At 38.9% G+C, this 21,592-nt stretch overlaps 1 protein-coding gene across 1 annotated transcript in view; it reads right to left on the bottom strand.

Annotated features, from left to right (window-relative positions):
* The window catches only part of LOC145674170 (uncharacterized), a 113,367-nt gene that overhangs the window by 61,604 nt on the left and 30,171 nt on the right, over window positions 1–21,592 (bottom strand). Inside the window, exon 3 of the mRNA XM_081744001.1 lies at window positions 6,475–6,718. Coding sequence (XP_081600127.1) covers window positions 6,475–6,718 — 244 coding nt within the window. The remainder of the gene's footprint in view (window positions 1–6,474; window positions 6,719–21,592) is intronic.

Here is a 21,592-nt window from a genome sequence, read left to right as displayed (position 1 = left end):
CGAGACTAGAATCCAACACTTAATATAAGAGACGACAGGAGAAAACTTTATTTCTCGTCTTGTTTCGTGAGCAAAACTACCCAAACGTAGCGGTAACTAAATCGAATCTTCCGTGTCACTAAGGAGGGAGAAGATTGATGGCTCAGTAGTACACTCTTTACATTTGATGTGAGGACCATAATACAATCCCAAATATAGTAGTGTTCCTCACGAGAAAGACGAGAAATAAAATCTTCTCGTCTCGTCAATTTTTATAGAATTCTCGTCTCGTCTCGCTTTTCGAAGGATTATTTCTCTTTCGTCTCGAATATCTAAAAAAAATTCCCGTCTCCTCTTGTCTTGTAAAGTAATTTCTAGTCTAGATTCAGAAGAAATAATCTGCTAATTTTTATGTTGCTTGATGGTAATTGAAGAGAGTACTACAAATCTGTTTTGAGATCAGCCCTATGTAATTGGGAGAGAGACAAAGTCAAATCAAACAAAACATGAATTTTAGCTTTTTTCTTGAGAACCGAGATTTTATGAGATGTAGATGGTAGATCTACAGTTTAAAGTGGAATTCGAACCCGAGTTCTCATACAGAAAAGGGTCATGCGCTAGTCATTAGACCAAAAGTTAGGGCTAAGATAATAATAATAGCAATTATATATATATATATATATATATATATATATATATATATATATATATATATATATAGTATATAATAATATATATACAGATATTCATGATTATCGTGGACTTTACTAAGATTGTGGCTTAAGTCAATAAAAATTACATGATGTAACCAACACTCTTAACAATTAGTGCGAACAACGCTAAATTATCATAATCGGATTGTGTGTAGGCCTGAAAAGAAAGAAAAACCTTCGCATTGGAATATTTTGACAGAATCCACATATATGAATGTTCGTAACTATTGCCCAATGTGGAATTAAATATACAAAGTTGTTACATTGTAATCACCCTTTTTTGTCTTTACACTGTGGAGTATGCAAGGGAAGTTTTGGGTTTAACTACTCGTAAGATATTATGGAAAAATAAACATGTATTATGTTAGGATATATATTTAAAACTCATACTTTGTGTTTCACCATTGAACTTACTATCATACGAACTTCCAACTTTATTATGTATAGTATGTTATCTGTCTTTCCTTTCCGTCTTACTCTTATAAGTTATCCTAGTAGAAGCTGCATACACACGTTTCGTTCGCAATGCCCTTCCACTTTTCATGCCCTAACACGTTTTGTGATACCCCGAGTTATGTGGAAGTTAAGAATCAGTGAAAACACCAGAGGGGAATAGGAGGACGAGCATCCGTCCCATGTGACGACCCCTGCCCCCTGCAAACAAATTGTATTATGAAATAGGTGAAGTAATATCAAATTACCATTTTCGTATAGAAAAGTTTGCTGTCTCTCGATTTTTTCTGTTCTTCCGCTTAGTCCCACCTAATTAATTAAAACTGGCATCGTCACTGTTAAGAATGCCTCAAATAGTTCCTGTGTCAATGTATCCGAATTTAAAATAGTTTTCACACAATTTCACACAATTTTTACAGGTTAATAAATAGTAACTGATTTAGTGACAGAATCGATGCAATTTAGTTCACTATTGTTGACTGCGTAGGTACTGAAGAAATGACATGGAAAAAATGAAATGAAATCTTTGAGTTTTACGTCCCACGGTTAAGCCGGTTAGGCTAAAGGAGACGATGATGATGAGTAGTGAATGAAATTGTAGAATGAAGAAAGTGGGTGGAAACGGAAGAACCCCGAGAAAACCAACGCACACGGTGTTTGTCCACCACAAAGTTCACTTGGCCAAACCCGGGACTCCAAGCACCAAAGATGAACGCTCTACCACTGAGCCACCGCGGCCCCGACATGGAAGCTCCTTCTAAATCGTAATGAAGTATGCTAATATGAAAGGTGTTCAAATACATATCCTCACATGTTAATGTCTGATACTAGCATAAGAATTTGTGATTAATTTTGAAGAGTTTCTATTTTGACTAAGGAAATAGCGTAGATACAGAGAGTAAAAGCACAGATTTGAAGCATCAATGCACTGTCATCTCTGAAAAGATTCGTATTTTCAGTTTTTCGATTTATTGTCTTATGCGTTAAGTTAAACACCACAACACCTACTACTGATAACGTAGATCGTCTTACTTTTTGAAATTGCCTCTCTAGCCTATTTGTTAAAACATTCGTCTCCAGCCATGATGTAGAGAGAAGAGAAAGAAGGAGATACATCTGTAAACTTTATATGATTCACTAAGGGAATATAGGAATTAGAACATCCGAGTTAATCACGCGTAAGAGAGTGACAGTGAGATCTAGAAATCTCAACTTTTACAAACGTCCTAGAGAGGTGAAAATATAGATAAAAATTGGAAAAGGAATCACGTAATATATCTTTCTTTTCTTATATTCTAACACATTTATTTCAGCATCCAAACATCTACATCTAGGATTACGAGATAAAGGGAAGATATAAACATTTCCGTTTTAAGAATTTAATCAGAAAAAATCTATTCTACCTGATCTAGACTCGAACTCACAAACTTTGAACTTGAAAATCAGAGCCCTACCTACTGAGATAGTAAGTGCTACTAGCGCTTTTCACTCTTCATGAATATGCCATCGATTTACCATCGATTCAAAAAAGCCGGCTTTTTTTTGCATCTCTAGATTCTACTGACACCCGTATCATAACACAATTTTTTGGGCCGGAGGATGCAGAATGCAATTGCCGTTGGAACTGCTGCCATAGTATGGCCAGACAGTGAACCCTTCATAATTCTTCCACGAGAAGACTGATTCGACTGGGAAGTGGATGTTTTTCTACTGGGATCTTCATATGCGACTTAAGCTGCACCATTGTAGCCGTGCATGTATACGATGTGTAATCAGAGAAATTTGTATATATTTGGGCTGAGGAAGTATTTTTCACCTCTTTTTAGTTCTCAGGGAAACGTTATTTGCTGCTCAACAACCCAAGATTCGCGGGTTCCTGTTTGGGACGTGACTATTTGATCCGCCATAGCCACACGCAGAAGAAATCTATTCTCTCGATCCGTGGTACGACGTGGCTCATGGGTTTCATTAGTACGTCGCTGTTTGGTTGTTTTCCTGTAGTACGTCGTTGTTGGCTGCCTTTCTGGAGTCCTCGATTTCATATTGACTATCAACTTCCTCTGACACACCAATGTCGAGGAAGGACAAATCGTAGACCACAAACACTTAATGAGACTATTGAGATTGATAATGTCCAAATAATCTGAGGTGTTCGGAGACGTCATCAATTGCACTCCAGATACCAATAGCCAATACCAACTCTACATTTAAAAGCAATATTTTGATCAACTTGGAAAATAGTTCCCGTATGATTTGATTGTAGTTGAAAATTGATCCATGTTTATTTAATCTCTCTTCATTGAAATCATTTGCTTCTGGTCAGAGCACTGACCAGTGATGGGAAGTCAGTTATTACTAAAGAACGGGATTAATGGCAGAAAGCAATAAGTGCCATTTTTGCAATTTTCATTATATTTTCAGGAAAAGTGATGGGGGCACGGTGGCTCTGTAATAGAGTGTTCACCTCCGGTTTTTGGGGTCCCTGGTTCGAATCCAGCTCGCGCCGTGTGTACTTTGTGGTGGACAAACACTGTGCTCATGGGTTTTCTCGGGGTTCTCCCGTTTCCTCCCACTTTCTTCATTCCACCATTTCACTTATTTCTCACTATCACCGTCTCCTTTAGCCCTACCGGCATAATCGTGAGACGTTAAACTTAAAGATTTCTTTTTATTTTTTTCAGGAAAAGTGCAATTTCACAATTTAGAAGCAATTTGTTGCCATTGTCACAGATTTCCTCTTCAACTACTCTTTATTTACTCATATATGACAGCATACCACAGATCTGAGTCGCTCTTATCTGGTCATGCGATCTTGGTGTCTGATAATAACTGGTCTATTCCCGTTGAAATGTGACTAATGGCGGGGCAGGGATGCTAATGCGTATTCAGTTCTTGGAATGACAAACGAAGATGCTTACTTCCAAGAAGTAGCCAGGTGGGCAGTTATTGTGAATCTTAGTTGTGCGTGATACATAACTGGTATTTATGTGCATTTCAGTATTTCAAGATGCCTAAAGTTGGTCTTTCTAGGCAACAGAAGTTGGAAAAATTTGTGAGTGAGTTCGGGGGTACTGTGCTTTCAACAGACGGTTCTGTACTATTTTGTAGGTTGTGTGAAACTGTGGTTTCCGCTGAAAAGCATTATTTTGTAACACACCATATAAGCACTGCAAAAGACAATTATGCAAGGACACGCAAATCAGCTGGTGAAAGAGTTCGAACTCTTCTTGGAACAGTCACGAATCCCGCTTCGCGTACTACCACTTTTGCGAATGATCTGTGTGAAGCTCTAATTAACGCGGACATTCCTTTATGGAAGTTAGAAAATGTTTCCTTTAGAAACTCTCCCGAGAAATACACAAAACAAAAAGTTTCAAGTGAATCATCTTTAAGAAAGACTTACGTTGATAGTGCGTACAGCAGAAATATTAACGATATCCGTAAAAGTTTTCCTGACAAAAATATATGGATTTCAATGGATGAAACTTGTGATATTCTAGGAAGTTCCATTGCCAACGTTGTAATTGGAACTTTGGAAGGGGAAGAAGGAACACAAACATTTTTGGTTGCATCAGAAGTTCTCTAAAAAGTAAATGGCACGGCAATCACACAGGCTTTTTACAAAATCGCTGAGTATTCTGTGGCCAGAATGAGTAAAATATGATGAGGTGCTTCTTTTTGTCACAGACGGAGCTGCATACATGAAAAGTGCAGCAAAAGTCCTTAAGATTCTATTCTCACGTAAGCTGCATGTCACCTGTCTGGCACACGCGCTACATAGAATTGCAGAGGAAGTTCGTTCTCATTTCCCTGACGTTGGCCTTTTTGTGTCAAATTTGAAAATGATATTTCTGAAAGCTTCCTCGCGAACAACTGCGTTTTGCGAATTAGCCCCTCAACTTCCGCTTCCGCCAGAGCCTGTCTTAACGAAATACATGGATTACAGCTGTTCTCTATAATGCTAACAACTTTGAGCCCATTAAAAGAATCATTGATACTTTTGATGAGGATGATGCGTCTTCAATTATGGTTGCTCAAAATTTGCTTAAGAGAATTCTTTGTAAGAGAACTTAGTCTTCATTGCAAAGTTACCAGATACTATTGTCAAGCTTGAAAAAAAGAACAGACTCTCCTTACTTCTCTGAAAATTTTCAATGATACTCTCAACGATCTGAGTATTGTACCTGGTGACAAGGGCGAGTACATTCGGTGTAAGTATGGTCGTGTTGTAACTGCTAATCCAGATTTGGGAAAATTGAAGGACATCGCTAGTGTTATGGAAGGTGATGCAGGTTGACAGTGATATAGATCTTTCCCAAACTACTTGTTTCAAGTATGCTCCAGTGACATCGATAGATGTGGAAAGATCATTTTTACATTTAAAGCGAATTCTTTCTGAGAGGAGACAAAGTCTTTCGTTTGAAAATCTTAGAAAGTTGTTAATAATTTCAGAAAACAACATTATGAAAAACCTTTCGTAAGTGAAAATAAACTGCAAGTGTAGTGTAAAATGACTTCACTTTAGTATTTCTTGTGCTTTGAATGTTTGTACTACTGTAACCGCGTGTGAATAAAATGTGATAGTGTTTTTAAGTTATTGTTTCATTGTTACTACTGAAGAATGGCAAATGAATAGTTAGATGTCGTCCCTTCATAAGTTGCGCAACTTTCCAGAATTTTAAGTGGTAAGTCCAAAGTGCAAAATAAAACATTTTATTCGATTAGTAAACAAATTATAGCCTATTATAGCTTTTACATATTTTAGTATCTATTTTTTCCCTCAAAGTTCGTGGTTGGTTGTTTATTTTATTTTGCCAATTTACCTGCCATTTTTGGGTGTTTGTTTGCTATTTTGCAACCCATTTTTGTGCTTTCGTTTCGCCATTAATTTCGGGCTTTAGTTATTACTATATTCCACCGTGTCCTCGTCGTTAGTTGTCAACATACAAACTTAATTCGAAACAACCTTTAATATCACTGTACCTACATAAGGTTAATATCTGTGTTAAGTAGACTGTTCGCAGTCGTGTGTTGCGAACTTCTGGTATCTGGCCTGATAGTTAATGTAACTATGTGTCGCGACAATTGGAAACAGTTGGACCAATGCCTGCAAATCGGCCGTGAAATTAAACAACTAAAATTTATTTTCTTTATAGTTGTACAATCAGTCTATAATTAATTTCTTACCTGAATTCAAAGTTCATTTTCTTACTTTTGGTACTACTTTTATCCCTCAGAAACTTAACTAACACATTCTCTGCTCTCGTATGATAACTTAAGAAAGCAGAAGAAAAATACAAACGTTAAACTCAAGCATTCTTTCACTTACAGTTTTTCCATTGCAGCCCTCACCCTCTTCAGTAAGTTCGTTTACTCTCTTCTGAATAAGCAATGCTATGTTCTCTAATTCCAAAACATTCTTCTTTGCTTCACGCGTTTTAAATCCTTGTTTCTTCATTCGTTTAAACATTTTAGTAATTTCTATTAGTTCTAATCTAAGAGCATTAGCTTCAGGGCTTAATTCACATTCATCCAAACTCTCCTCTTCATCATGTTTTCTGTATGATGCCATCCTGAAAACAACGTAAGATTAATTAAACATATGTCGACTAAAAACAAGAAATTCGTATTATTATTTAGCTCAAAAACTTTTGTAATCGAGAAATCTGTCGAGGAATCTAAAGCTTAAAATATATAAAACGATTATCATGCCCGTTGTTCTGTGTGGTTCGGAAAAATGATCGCGTACTCTGAGGGAAGAACGCAGACTGAAAGTATTTGAGAATAAGACCCTGAGACGAATATTCGGACCCAAGAGAAACGGGAATAGGGAATGATGAAAACTTCGTAACAAGGAACTATGTACATAATGTACATATTTACCGAAAATTGTTAGGGTCATCAAATCTGGGAAGCTCAGGTGGGTGGGTCATGTAGCCACAATGGAAGAAAGTTGCATAGGAATACAAAGTAAAAACTGGATCCAGTTGGCTGAGAACGGAAATCAATTGATAGTTTTTGTGAACGCGGCATTGAACCTCCGGGTTCCATTGGCCATAGGGTTAGTTAGTTTCTTTTAAAGTAATAGGAATCAAAATATTCAAATATAAATGAAATAAAGAGTTTGTGTGTTTGCCTGTCTGTCTGTGTGCGGTCTAGGGACCAGACGAGTGGACCGAGAGTTACGAAATGTGGTAACGGGTACCTTGATCCAGGCCCCAGATCAAGACGAAGCAGTTTTTTTAATTTGGAACCAAGTGAGTCTAGTGGAGCGTTTACCGAGACCGGCCTGGGGGACAGACAAGTTAACCGTAAGTTACCAAATTTTGGATACGGATACCTTGGTCCAGGCTCCAAACCAAGGCGAAGCGTTTTTGTCAATATTCGAACCACGTGGGTCTCAGGGGGGCGTTTACCAGGACATGTAAAAGTAATAGAAAATGACAAATACTTGTGTCGAATTCATAGTTTTCGCGGTCGCTGAGATCAATGGTGAAATTCAAATTGCGTTAACTTCCAAATTGACCCTATTCGGCTGCGGGTCGATGGTCAGCGGGAGGATACCGAGACATGTAAAAATTGCCCAAAGTGATTGATATTAGTGTCAAATGCATCATTTTCGCGGTCGCTGAAATGAATGGTGATACCCCCACAGGCGTTGACTTCCAAATACATCCCCCATGCGAAGAATGGGTATATTCAGCTAGTATTTAACAATATTTTCAGTACTGAAATGTACATGATGTTATTGCGCGATTTATGCTGTTAGAGACACACACTTAGAATTTAGAAATGCAACACCAAGAAGGAATTTTTGGATTGGCTGCCTTGTTCAAAATGTATGAACAATAAAAGGACAATGTAATGACCAGCATTGCAGATCTGATACGCATGAAGTGCAAGGATTAAGCTCAATAATAAAGCGCATCCGGACGCAGGACAGCGAACCAAGTTTAGTAGTAGCTAATTGTAAGCGTGGTGTGAGTTTGTGTGGAGGAGAGAAAAATAAAACTCCGCTGAATGTGGCAGCCAATCTATGAGGTTATTAATTTTATCCGGGGATGAATTATGGTTTATCATAACTACATATTATCATTCCGCAACATTGGTGTCCATGTGTTACGGAGTGCAGACATAGTGATGCGAATATCAATTGTGTGGCTCCAGAAAGGGAAACCAGCACAAAATGCACGATTCCAGTTCTCATAGCGCGGACCGAGAGAACGAACTTGTTGTAGACATAGGATTATTGGACAGGCACCCCTTGACACAGATGGACAAAATCGCGGTTGTAGCGCTGAGATCACTGTGAAAGCGGACGTTTCGACGTTGACTTCCAAACGAAGCATATTGAGATGGCGACAATTACTGAGATTCCCTTTATGTGCACAACACAGGCACCTTCGGTTTCAACTGTAACGTGAGTGCCGTTCATAGAGAGACAAATGGTTCTCATCCATAAGTTTCATTTTTGTCTGCAGCAACAAAGCTGTGTCAGCACATATCGTCTCAAAAGCTGAGCGACTCTTAAATTCTGTATTCTCATATAATTTTGGTACAGGGGAGTGAAATAGTATTTAGTACACTTTAATACTCACTGACGTGCGATCAGCCAGACCTTGGTACGTTGATGAAGAGTTAGACTAGAGTGTGATTCCTTCACTGTAAGTCCTGCGCAGATGTAATTTTCAACATAATAACGCATGACCGCTTGTCTCGTAATAAGCACGGCACTTACAGGACCAAAAACTCGCGTGGCCAAAACTTTGCGGGCCAAAATGTGACGGGATGAAATCTCATCTGCCCAGAACTTCGCGGGACGAAATCTTGCCTAGGACAATAACTTGTTGTCAAAAATCTTACAGGACGAAATTTTGTTATGAGCTCTTTAGTGTAGAATGTTCAAAATATATATACACTAATCTGTCCATCTATCTACGTCTATATCTGTATCTCTATGTTTCATATATCTATATCTATCTATCTATCCATATCTATACCTGACAAGAATTTTAGGAATGATCCAAAAATTGGATCAAAAGATTGCGATCTTCACCAATTATTAATTTTTGTGTCAGAGGTCACAAAATTTTTGAACGGCCCCTAAATAGAGTTTTCGTATTTTCTACGGAATAAGCACATAATATTGAGTTAAGTGATAGTTTGGATTTGGCTTCACTATACGTAGTTCTCCAGATATAAAGCCTACAAAAAATTTTTTTGATTGAAATATATTGGATCTTTTGATCCAAAAATATTAAGCAAAATTTGAAAACCCATAACTCGGGAACCGTAAATATGCCTAACATAATATTTCACACGCTTTCGTAGTAGGCAATGTTCTACCATTATTACAAGTTTGATCTTGATCAGTGAGTTCGGTTTTTGTTTCAGAATATATGACAAAATTCAACCGGCAGTAACTCAGGAGCCGTAAGCATGCACACCATAATATTGTATACGCTTATAAAGCAGATCAAAATCGACCAACATATTAACTTTGGTCCTGATTGAATGAGATAGGCCGAACTCATAACATATATTTAGTATCCTAGATTTTTCAGGGCAAATCAAATGTTGAAAAAGTATGTTTGCAATATCACGGTTAACATATAAACATTAAAATGATACATAGTAATCACGATCTTGTAACCGATTTATCCCAATTTCCAGGGAACTATAAACTATTTATAGTCTATTTGTGAGTTCTTGGTTTGAGTAATTAACACAGGAAGCAATGCAGTACAATATTTAACAAAAAAAGAATGAATTTCTACTTCTATTTCCTGCATTATGCTCTTTAGGCGGATGATTAATGAGAGTAAGTAATTACGAAAGGAATTATGGAATGAAAATATGGAAGAGAACAGAAAAATCTCAAGAAAAGAAACAAACACGATGTAGTCCGCTACAAAATCACATGAATTGGGACATAGTCAGAGATTCTGGTATCTGACCAGAGACCTCTATCACAGAACCACCGTTCCTCAAATAAATTAAATTCTACGATACTGTGGCAAATAATTCTGGCATTTCGCTGGAAATAGGAAATACTATTTTGCTCTAAGAGCACTAAAATAGTGGGAACTGTGCTTTTTGGAGTTTTTAAAGGGTAGGGTTTATAGTATTATTTCCATCTGGTTTTCATTGTTCTCGTTTCCGTTGTCCCCTTGTTTAGGTGCCCCTGTTTCGAGTTTAAGTTGAGTAAAAACTATCACGACAATAGTGCTTCGTGTGTGCTTTAAAAGTATATCCTATTTACATATTCTTAACTTTGCTACTGTATAGTGCTGTTATAAAGTCATTGCTATAAAACAAATGCTTGTAACTTTCTTTTTTAAATAATGATATTGCAGTGAAATGCGTTTCAAACTGTGCGATGATCTGTAAAGTGTTGGTTGGCAACACTATCACAATCATGAGGTTTGCGAAAACTGACAGAAGAAGATCAAGACACCAGACTGGAATTCTGGAAACTGATGCTGAAACGACTGGATGATGACAAGGAAATTCTGCAGTTACTCATGTTCTCAGATGAGGTAACTTTCCATGTTTCAGGGAGGGTAAAGACGCACAACTGTCTTGTTTGAGAACTGAACATCCTCAAGAATATGAAGCGCACGAAAGAGACAGCCAGAAAGTGAATGAGTGGTGTGCCGTATCAAAAGATCACCTCATAGGCCCGTTTTCCTTCGACGAAAACATTGTGACAGGGAGGCATATCTTCAAATGCTTGCAAATTTCCTGATCCCAGAATTGGTTAGGATGGGAATCAAGAATCGCATCCACTATTAGCAAGTAGGAGTCCCCCACCCCAACTCCACACATTTTGAAGAAGTTGTCAAGGATTACCTTGACAGTGATCAACCTGGCAGGTGGATTGGGCGCAGAGGTCACACTCTTGGCTAGTGTTGCCACGAGACGAGACGAGACGAGACTTCAGGCTGTCTCATCTCGTCTCGTGCAAAGCATGTCTCGTCTCGTGTCTCGTCTCGAAAAAATGTGCTCGTCCCGTCTCGTGTCTCGTCTCGAGAGGTTCTGTTCCGTCTCGTCTCGTTTGTCTCGTGTTGTCTCGTAAAAAATATAGCAGCATACCATGGGAACGAAAGTAAAATGTAGCACGCTGCACCATGCTAATCAAGATACAACTAAGTTACAAGTATTACCCAGAACACACAAGACAAGAAATGTCACGGTAGCTACACCGTGAAGCTTTCACCTCTGGTGTATGTGGTAGTCGGTTCGATCTCGGTTAGTGCCATGTGAGTTTTGTGGTGGACAAACATTGAATGTATGTGGGGACCGCGGTGGCTCAGAATTAGAGCTTTCACCTCTGGTGCTTGGGGTCTCGGGTTCGATCCAAGCCCCGCCAAGTGAACTTTGTGGTGGACAAACACCGTGTGCGTGGGTTTTCTCGGGATTCTCCCGTTTCCTCCCACTTTCTTCATTCCACCATTTCATTCATTACCCATCATCACTGTCTCCTTTAGTCTAACCGGCATAAGCGTGGGACGTAAAACTCAAGGATTTCATTTCATTTTTCGAATGTGTGTGTTTTATCTACTAGTATCCTACCACTTTTTTCATTCCACTAATTTTCCGATCATCATCCATTCGGCCAAAGTTGCCTAAAGGTCTTAAAAATAAATTCAAATAAGCTCACAAGGCAAGGACAAATAGTTTACAAGATAATATATCTCTGCTGTTATTTGCCCGAGGGTTCTGGAACCTGGCTTTTTTTTTTTTTTTTACATTCTGAAACATTGAAATTTGTTTCACCAGTTTCAATACACGAATATACAGTAAATTGCTCATAGGTACGTCGAAGATGAAGACACTAATGTCAAATAATGTTTACACGACAAGCAAAGTTCGATGTAAAGGTGTCACCATCCCTGACACTATCGTATACTATCAGTCCACTTGCTTTGTGTGCACTTTGATTTCATATATTCCAGCCTTTAGGTTTCACAGTGTTAACCCATAACAATCCAAAAACTACTTTCCATTTTAGCATGTTTAGATTTGTTGCATTTTTTTAAAAAAAAAAAAAAAAAGCTCGGAACCAAATAATTTTATTGAGTAATGGAAAGTATTTGATTGAAATTTTATATGTTACTGCACAGTAAGCTCCACTTAGAGTGCCATAGTAATGGGAGCTGAACGACACAGCGGACGAAAGAATGCTTGGGGCCAGTCTTCACCTCCATCGTTCAAATCTGTTCCCATAACGGCGGAGTGTGTGCTACTATGTGGTGGTTGCCCCGTATGTGTAACAGACTCATGACAGTACACCCAGATTAGCTAGTGGCTAAAAAAAGTTGATTTTTGGGTGGCCATTTTGGATTAAAGTTTCTTATATTGTCGTGATTTATTTGCAATCATACAACGTACATCTTCATGCCAAGCCGAGCGGTCTGCGGCGATAGACCATGGCTTGAAGGCCCGGGGTTGAGTCTTGGAAGGGTCATGTGTATGGATTTTAACAACATTTGTTTTTTCGTATTGTGTCAGGGGGGAAGTCGTACGGGATAAAAGGATTTCAGTCTGAAAAAAATGGAGAGAATATACTCCCCAGGATACTTTCATGGGAGTAAGGAATTAGTAAAAATATAGGATATACATTTTATAGCAGGTTTAAAAATATGGTTTGGGTATCCTATATCTTTTCTGTTAGTTATGTTCTTCAATGTTCGAATTTTGATCATTCTCATGATATTTTCTGCTTTTAACGGAGTTCTATGAATATTATACCAAATGTTCTTTAAACTTATCAAGTTCCAGAGGTTTTATATGCCTTTAAGAAACAATTTCTGAAGATAATTCAGGTCCTAATGAATATTATTCACTAGGAAAGGGAAGTATTCCCCTCCTCTCAACATGGAAGCAGAGGGCAATTTTGCACTCTGGTCAGATCAAACATTTCCGCCTAACAAAACGAAGGTCCCCCTGTAAAACCTCTTCACCTAAAGTGTTATTATTAGTATCATAAATTTGCTAAAAGCAAACAATTTGAAGGGTTCGTCGATAATATCTTTGCTTTCTTTGTCCTTCGCCCGCCTTCCAAATGAAGAGGTGAATTTTACAACATGACTGCTGTATAATAAGCGAGCGATTGGTAAAATGGTAAAAGTCCGTTTTTATGTGTAGATGTGTGTGTGTGAGAATGAGAGAGAGAAGACAAAATTTTAGTTGCAAGATGACATACTTCAATTGCCGTTTCCGGTTCATATAGCAAAAAGAATAACGCCACCAGAGAATAAAGACAAGTGTTGTCTGTTTTGTTCTCTTCCGCCATCTCAGCCAGAACTTTCAACTACAGCCTGTAATGAGTGTAGACCTTACCCAGTTTTCAAATTGAATAGATGGTGGTGGTAGTTCGGTTTCTTGACCTTGTAAAAATCTTCCCTGTCTTTGATTTTGTTTGTCATCATTCCAGCCAGAAATAAAAAAAAATGAGAATTCCTCAGTTTACAGCAAGGGGAATTAGGGACAAGACATTAACGATGATATTGCTGGAAGCTCATGTATCACGATTGTTTCATTCAATAGACAGAGGACACTTTTCTATGAAGGCTTTTCAACATGTTTTCTCACAAAGGGGCTTTTCCTTTTGCAATCTATATGACCAGTGGCAATTTCAATCTTGGCCATTCCCGCCAGCGTTTTCATTTTCGAGACACGAGACGAGACGGGACATTTCACGAGACGAGACGGGACATTTCACGAGACGTCCCGTCTCGTCTCGTGTCTCGTCTCGTTTCCGAGACGGGACAAGTAGCCTGTCTCGTCTCGTGTCTCGTCTAAAAGGGTTCTGTCCCGTCCCATGTCTCGTCTCGTTTACGAGACGAGACGAGACGAGACACAAGAAATGTCTCGTCTCGTGGCAACACTACTCTTGGCCTTCCAGGTCTCCCGAATTGCACCCTGTGATTTTTGGTTACGGGATCACGTTAAGACAAGGTGTATGAAGAGAAACCAAAATATTTGTAGGACCTCAAAACTAAGATTAGTGAAACGATCCGTGACATTTCTGACGACGCCAGACGGAATAGCATCGACGGATTTCGTCGAAGGTTACAGTAATGTATGGATGTCAACGAAGCCCAGGTAGAGGTATGGCGATAATGCGAGCGGTGTATCTCTGGATAATGGTACAAAATGTAAGTCTCAATAAAGATTTTAACATTTATTTCACTGCAATATCGTTATTTTGAAAAAGTTATAAGCACTTGTTTCATAGCAAGGACTTTATATGTCTTCAATAATTTATCAACATCATTTATATATATATATATATATATATATATATATATATATATATATATATATATATATATATATATATATATATATTCATCCTCACGGCATTGTCAAGGCTCTATATTTGTATTTTACATTTATTATTGCAACCGGGTGTTACTGACTTCCGTATACGGTAGCCCGATCATCACCCTTGTTCTTCGCGCGCACAGTCATTCGAAGAACTGAAAACGTACTCTGTACACAAACAGTTTATGGTTGTGAACTCGGAAAGCCTGGTACTTCTGCTTGTCAAGGTCAAAAAGTGGGAGAAAAAAGGGTGTGTAGAATGTAAAGAGGGTGCAACAGTGACTGATGCTTGTAAGGGAACATATTCATTTGTAGTTCGTGCACATTCCGCCTGTAGCGCTACTGTGGCACGACGTATATTGTAACTGTATAACTCTTGTACACCGCTAGTAGGTCTATTCGCGTTAGTGACGACCGAAACTATGTTGTCAGCTCTGACTGCGATAAGGCACTGCCGTGCTGCTTTTCCTTCTCTTTTTTCCTCCTTTTCCATTTGTGAGACGCCAAACATGTTGTTTTTGCTTGTTGCACGCGCTGAACGGGTTTCGGCGAGCGAAGTATTTAAGAAGTTGACTACATATTCTTGTTTGCGATAGTTTTAAATTGGTTAACTGTTGAAAAATATACGAAAATAAAGCTGTACTTGTTAAGGTATATTAGTCGAGGACGTAGCTACTGACAGTGTTGATTACAGATTTTCTCGAGGAAGAATTTAATTACAGTAGAGGTGAAAAGGAGACGTCCATTTAGAAAGCTCCCCCCCTTATCGGACTCAATCGGAAATGGTCTCAATCGTTTGTACACAAATGTGCAGGCGAAATTTTCGTTTGTACACAATTAAGGGCGCCGTCAGAACGAAAACAAAGTGGGGGCTGTCTAAATGGTAGCCCCCCAACAACATGTCCTATTCAAGCACAAATTGTCGCAATCATTTGTACATCGTTTCTACAGAAATGTGAAGGCGAAATTTTCGTTTGTACACAATTAGGGGCGCCGTCAGAACGAAAACAAAGTGGGGGCTGTCCAAATGGTAGCCCCCCTCCCACCATGTCCACTTCAAGCACAAATTGTCGCAATCGTTTTGTACATCGTTTGTACAGAAATGTGCAGGCGAAATTTTTGTTTTACACAATTAGGGGCGCCGCCAGAACGAAAACAAAGTGGGTCTGTCTAGTGGTAGCCCCCCACCATGTCCAATTGAATCACAAATTGTCGCAATTGTTTGTACTTCGTTTGTACAGAAATGTGCAGGCGAAATGTATGTTCGCACGCAATTAGGGGCGCCGCCAGAACGAAAAAATTGGGGGCTGTCTAAGTGGTAGCCCCCGACCATGTCCTATTCAATCACAAATTGTCGCAATAGTTTGTACTTCGTTTGTACAGAAATGTGCACGCGAAATGTTTGTTTGAACAAACTTAGGGGCGCCGCCAGAACGAAAACAAATTGGGGCTGTTTAACTGGTACCCCCCCCCCACCAACATGTTCTATTCAATCACTAATTATCGCAACCGTTTGTACTTCGTTTGTACAGAAATGTGCAGGCGAAATTTTTGTTTTACACAATTAGGGGCGCCGCCAGAACGAAAACAAAGTGGGTCTGTCTAAGTGGTAGCCCCCCACCATGTCCAATTGAATCACAAATTGTCGCAATTGTTTGTACTTCGTTTGTACAGAAATGTGCAGGCGAAATGTATGTTCGCACGCAATTAGGGGCGCCGCCAGAACGAAAAAATTGGGGGCTGTCTAAGTGGTAGCCCCCGACCATGTCCTATTCAATCACAAATTGTCGCAATAGTTTGTACTTCGTTTGTACAGAAATGTGCACGCGAAATGTTTGTTTGAACAAACTTAGGGGCGCCGCCAGAACGAAAACAAAGTGGGGAGCTGTCTGAGTGGTAGCACCCCCACGATGTCCAATTGAATCACAAAGTATCGCAATCGTTTGTACATTGTTTGTACAGAAATGTGCAGGCCAAATTTTCGTTTGTACACTATTAGGGGCGCCGCCAGGGCGAAAACAAAGTGGGGGGCTTTCTAAGTGATAGCCCAATCACCATGTTCAATTCAATCACAAATTGTCGCAATCGTTTGTACATCGTTTGTACAGAAATATGCAGGCAAAATTTTCGTTTGTACATAATTGGGGGCGAGCTCAGAACGAAAAGAAAGGGGGGGCTGTCTAAGTGGTAGCCCCCCACCATGTCCAATTCAATCACAAATTGTCACAATCGTTTCTATATCGTTTGTACAGAAATGTGCAGGCTAAATTATTGTTTGTACATAATTAAGGGCGCCGCCAGAACGAAAACAAAGTGGGAGCTGTTTAAGTGATAGCCCCCCACCATGTGCAATTGAATCACAAATTGTCGCAATAGTTTGAATATAGTTATAAAGAAATGTGCAGGCGAGATTTTCGTTTGTACACAATTAGGGGCGCCGCCAGAACGAAAACAAAGTGGGGGGCTGTCTAAATGTTAGCCCTCCCACCATGTTCAATTCAACCACAAACTGTCGCACTTGTTTGTACGCCTTTGTACATAAATGTGCAGCTGAAATTTTCGTTCGCACATAAATGTGGCCCCGCCAAAACGATAACAAACTATGGGCTCTCTAATTGATAGGCCTCCCACCATGTCGAATTCAACCACAAACTGTCGCACTTGTTTGTTACGGTTTTGTACAGAAATTTGCAGGCGAAAGTTTCGTTTGTACACAATTGCGGGCGCGCCAAAACGATAACAAAGTATAGGCTACCTAATTGGTAGCACCCCCTACGTCCAATTCAAAAGAAAATCATTTCAATTGTTTGCACATCGTTTGAGCAGTAATGCGCAGGCGAAATTTTTTTTCTAAGCTATCAGATGCGTGGACAGAACGAAAAAAAGGGGAGTTGTCTAAGTGCTAGCCCCACCATGTTCGATTGAACCACGAATTGTCGCGATCGTTTATACATCGTTTGTGCAGAAATGTGCAGGTAAAATTTTCGTTTGTATTAAAGAATATACGGATGTGAGTATTTTTAATATCTGCGATCAACATTAACCGGTTTGAATAACGGTTGATGAGTTTGAAAATGGTTCCTATTGCACTAGTTGAAAAAAAATTCTTTTTCTCTGGCACACGGAAGAAAATGCCTGATTCTAATAGAACTTTTCACGTAGAATTCGAATCTGCAATCAGTTTTTCTCCATCACCCTCAGTTTTCCCGTGACAGAGGTGTTTTCGGAAAATTTCCCCTCAAATTTCTGTTCTTTTTCTTTTTTTCTTTTTTTAAAACCATTTTCATACTTGTAGCTTGGGTACCTTAGGTATATAAACGCACAAATTATATTGTATGTTAGCCTGATTTATACTTAGTAAGCCCTCTAAGTTTCATAAGAATAGCATTATTCTATCTAGAGAAATAAACATATTTATATAAAAAATATGCTATGTGTACTGTTCATTTTACAGTATTCATTAGTGCAGATAAAATCACATATAACTTCCACGAAAATTACAATATAAGCACGGTTTATATCTTATTGGATTTGAAATAAAACATATTTTCAATGATGTATACACCGTGTCACCATTTTATATCTACTTAATAAATAATACAAAAGAAGTGAGTGGTATCTTCTTAATAAATGAACACTTACTTACCTCAACTAATATGTTTTAGTTGTCGACTTTCTTCTGTGTTTGGTTTCTGGAACATCTCTTTTAAGTGTCCAACAGTAATCAGCCAGCATTTTTGAACTACACTGTCACTGGTACCTCTTCTCCATGGAGGAAATGTCCTGATGAAAATGTTCCCCATACTCATCACTAACAGCACCAAGCTTTTCAGGAAAGAAATGCAGGTGGGAGTCTAGAAAGTGAACTTTAAGGGACATGTTGCAACCCTTTTCATTGAATGATTGCCGGAAATCACTCACAATTTCACGGTAATTTGGGGCTTTCTTGTTTCCTAAAAAAATCTCTGTTAAACATTTAAATGGACACAAGCTGCTTTCTCAACCAGAGTTAAGAGATCCTCAAATTTTTGGTCACGAATCAAACATCTTATTTGGGGGTCTACAAAAATCCCTAGCGTCACTAACCCGAGGAATTTTTTCCTTGAGGTAACAAGATCCTGCATTACTTTTGTCCATTGTCCTGACAAAGTTTTTGAAGAGCCCCAACTTTATGTGAAGAGGAGGAAGAATTATCTAATCAGGGCTCACCAGTGAGGAATAAACAGCATTCTTCTGTCCAGGAGTTAATACATGCGTTGGCCATTCCTTCTTGATGTAATGTTCCGCTTTGTTCCTGCTGTCCCATTCGCAGAGGAAACAACAATATTTCGTATAACCAAGCTGCAAACCCATTAACAAAGAAATGACTTGTAAATCACAGCAAACGGTCCACTTGTATTTCTCATACTGAATTTTTTCTAACACTATTTCGATGTTTTCATAGGTTTCCTTCATATTAGTTGCATAAGCCAAAGGCACTGAAGGAAATTTGTTGCTATTGTGCAAAAGGACAGCCTTATAACTAGTTTTCAAAGAGTCAATAAGCAATCTCCACTCTGTACTTATATGTGCATGTCCAAGTCTATCCATCACAGCACAGACATTATTACAATACACTAAATCATTTTCTTGAGAATAGTAGTTTTGAAACTCTGTATGAAGGTTTCGAAAAATACACACTTTAGTGTCACGATGGAGCAGATTCCAGCCTTAAGTTTAGAATCAAGAAGTTCTGTCTGTGTATTGGAGAGTTTTAAATCCCGTATGAGGTCATTTAGTTCACCCGGAGTTATCAGATGGGAATCCAATGTAGATGTGCTTCCTACATAAGTAGGATCATCATCTTCATTTGGAACTTCAATAGTTGCCTCAAGTACGTAATCCTCATTTACCGTAAGATGAGGAGGAGGTACCGGTACAGGTAATTCTGCACTGTGTGGAACTGGCCTAATTGCTGATGCAAATTAGGGTACTGTACTGTGTGGTTAGATTTACTGCTTATTTCTTTTATCTGTGTCATACAAAAGTAGCAGTCTGAAGAATGATCTTTTGGTTCCCTCCAGATCATCGGTACTGCGAAGTTCGTGTTTCGTCCACCATTTGCCCACCCAGTCAGACGTTTCACGCAAGTACAACAAATGTAGTGAGGAACCCAGTTCTTATCCTGGTCTCCTACACAGCAACCAAAATATAACTGATAACACTTCCTCACAAGTGGAGTAAAACATCGACGTTGTGATTTAAATATCAGCTCCCCACATACATAACAGAAATTGTCCGGTTTATTTACATACATACATACACACACACACACACACACACACACACACACACACACACACACACACACACACACACACACACACACACACACACACACACACACACAGAGGAATCTACACTCCATCAAATTCCCACAAAATCCCTCTAGACATTCCCTCATACAAAAATGGTGACATGGTGTACACATCATTGAAAACGTTTTATTGGAAGTCCAATGAGGTATAAACCGTGGTATATTGTAATTTTCGTGGAAATTATATGTGTTGAAGACCGACCCGACCCCACCCGTGACCCAAATTGACTGACCCGACCCGACAACACGACCCGAGCTGACCCGATTGGCCCGACCCAAAGTGACCCGAGTGAACCAACCCGAGGTGACTTAACCCGACAACCGACCCGAGTGACTTGACCTTACAATCTAACCAGTTTGAGAGAGCTAGAACTTTACAAAACTGCCACCAGAAAAAAAATGCTGACCAATTCTTATGCATAAACCATTGTTTCGGCTTTTTTTACTTGTAGTATAATTATCCTCCTCCTCCTCCTCAGTGTTCTCCCATTAATAAACAGGCCAGTTTCCGTGAATTAGGTAAGAAGCTTCCATTTTTGCGATTTCCCGCTAATATCTGCCTCGCAACCCAACATAAAGTACCACCCTCCTTATTACAAACTATCAATTCCAACCTTCTTACACACTCTCGCTCTCCTGATATCACCCCCTTTACTACATCCCTCAGAATGCAATCCCTTAGCAAGATCAAAACTTGTGATCCGTCCATTTTTCGCTTCCTTATATCGTCTAATATTGCTCTCGTCTCTTGCATTTTTTCAGCATTTCCTAATTCGTTTTCCTCTCTACCCTGCTAACCTTCTTTATTTTACTCCACATCCAAATTTCCAAGGTTAAAATTTAGGGAATCAACTTCGAAAGTCAAAATAAAATTTGAAGTTCTGAAGACAACATTATTTTCTAGTAAGGAATGTATATAGAACTTCTTTTAATATTTTTTGCTGCGTAATAAACAAAAATTTGATAACGTCAACATTTTGATTTTTCTATTTAAAAACAGCGTTGCTGTCTGATAGAATCATAAGGAACTAATTGCACTGAAATATCATTCTGTAGGGAATTACCTTTTATTTTTTCTTGATTAATTTATCTAGAAGATATTTGCAACGTTATATAAAATTAGCAAGTATTTTATTGCGGAGAAAGTCAAATCACTACCCCAGCAATAATAATAATAATAATAATAGTAATAATAATAATAATAATAATAATAATAATAATAATAATAATAATAATAATAATAATAATAATAATAATAATAATATCCTGAAGGTGACCAAGAAAGTTCTGTCTCTTTGTGGAGGTCTGTGTTCAATTGGCCCTCACACCGTGAGTTGAATGCGAATGGATATAAGGTGAAGGTCAGTTGTTGGACGAGACGAGACGAGACAGAATTTTCATGAAAGGGTACGAGATGAGACAGAGCTCTTTCAATAGAAACATATGCACTTTTCCAGACGAGACTACCTTCACGACACATTTTCGAAACGAGAATGCCCCAAACCAGGTCTCGTGAGCAACACTAGTAAGTATATCCAACATACTACTTGGTTGTGGCTGTTCAGATACACCGTGAACGTGCGTAAGGACTGAGTGAACATGGGGCCTTCACAGAGCGTCATAAGGGCTTGTTTGCTGTACGAGTTCAAATTGCTGCTCCGCGGAGCGGAAGATATGACAGGCCTTTGGTGAGGGTGTCGTGACTACGCGGAGAGTGCAGTGCTATGACGGTTTAAGGACAGTGACGAAACACTCGAAG

Source organism: Thermobia domestica, chromosome 17 (genome assembly GCF_964235325.1).
Source record: "Thermobia domestica chromosome 17, izTheDome1.hap1.1, whole genome shotgun sequence".
In the NCBI taxonomy this organism is placed as follows: domain Eukaryota; kingdom Metazoa; phylum Arthropoda; class Insecta; order Zygentoma; family Lepismatidae; genus Thermobia; species Thermobia domestica.
Note: the sequence above shows the minus strand (reverse complement) of the source record. Positions and strands in the feature narration are given on the sequence as shown.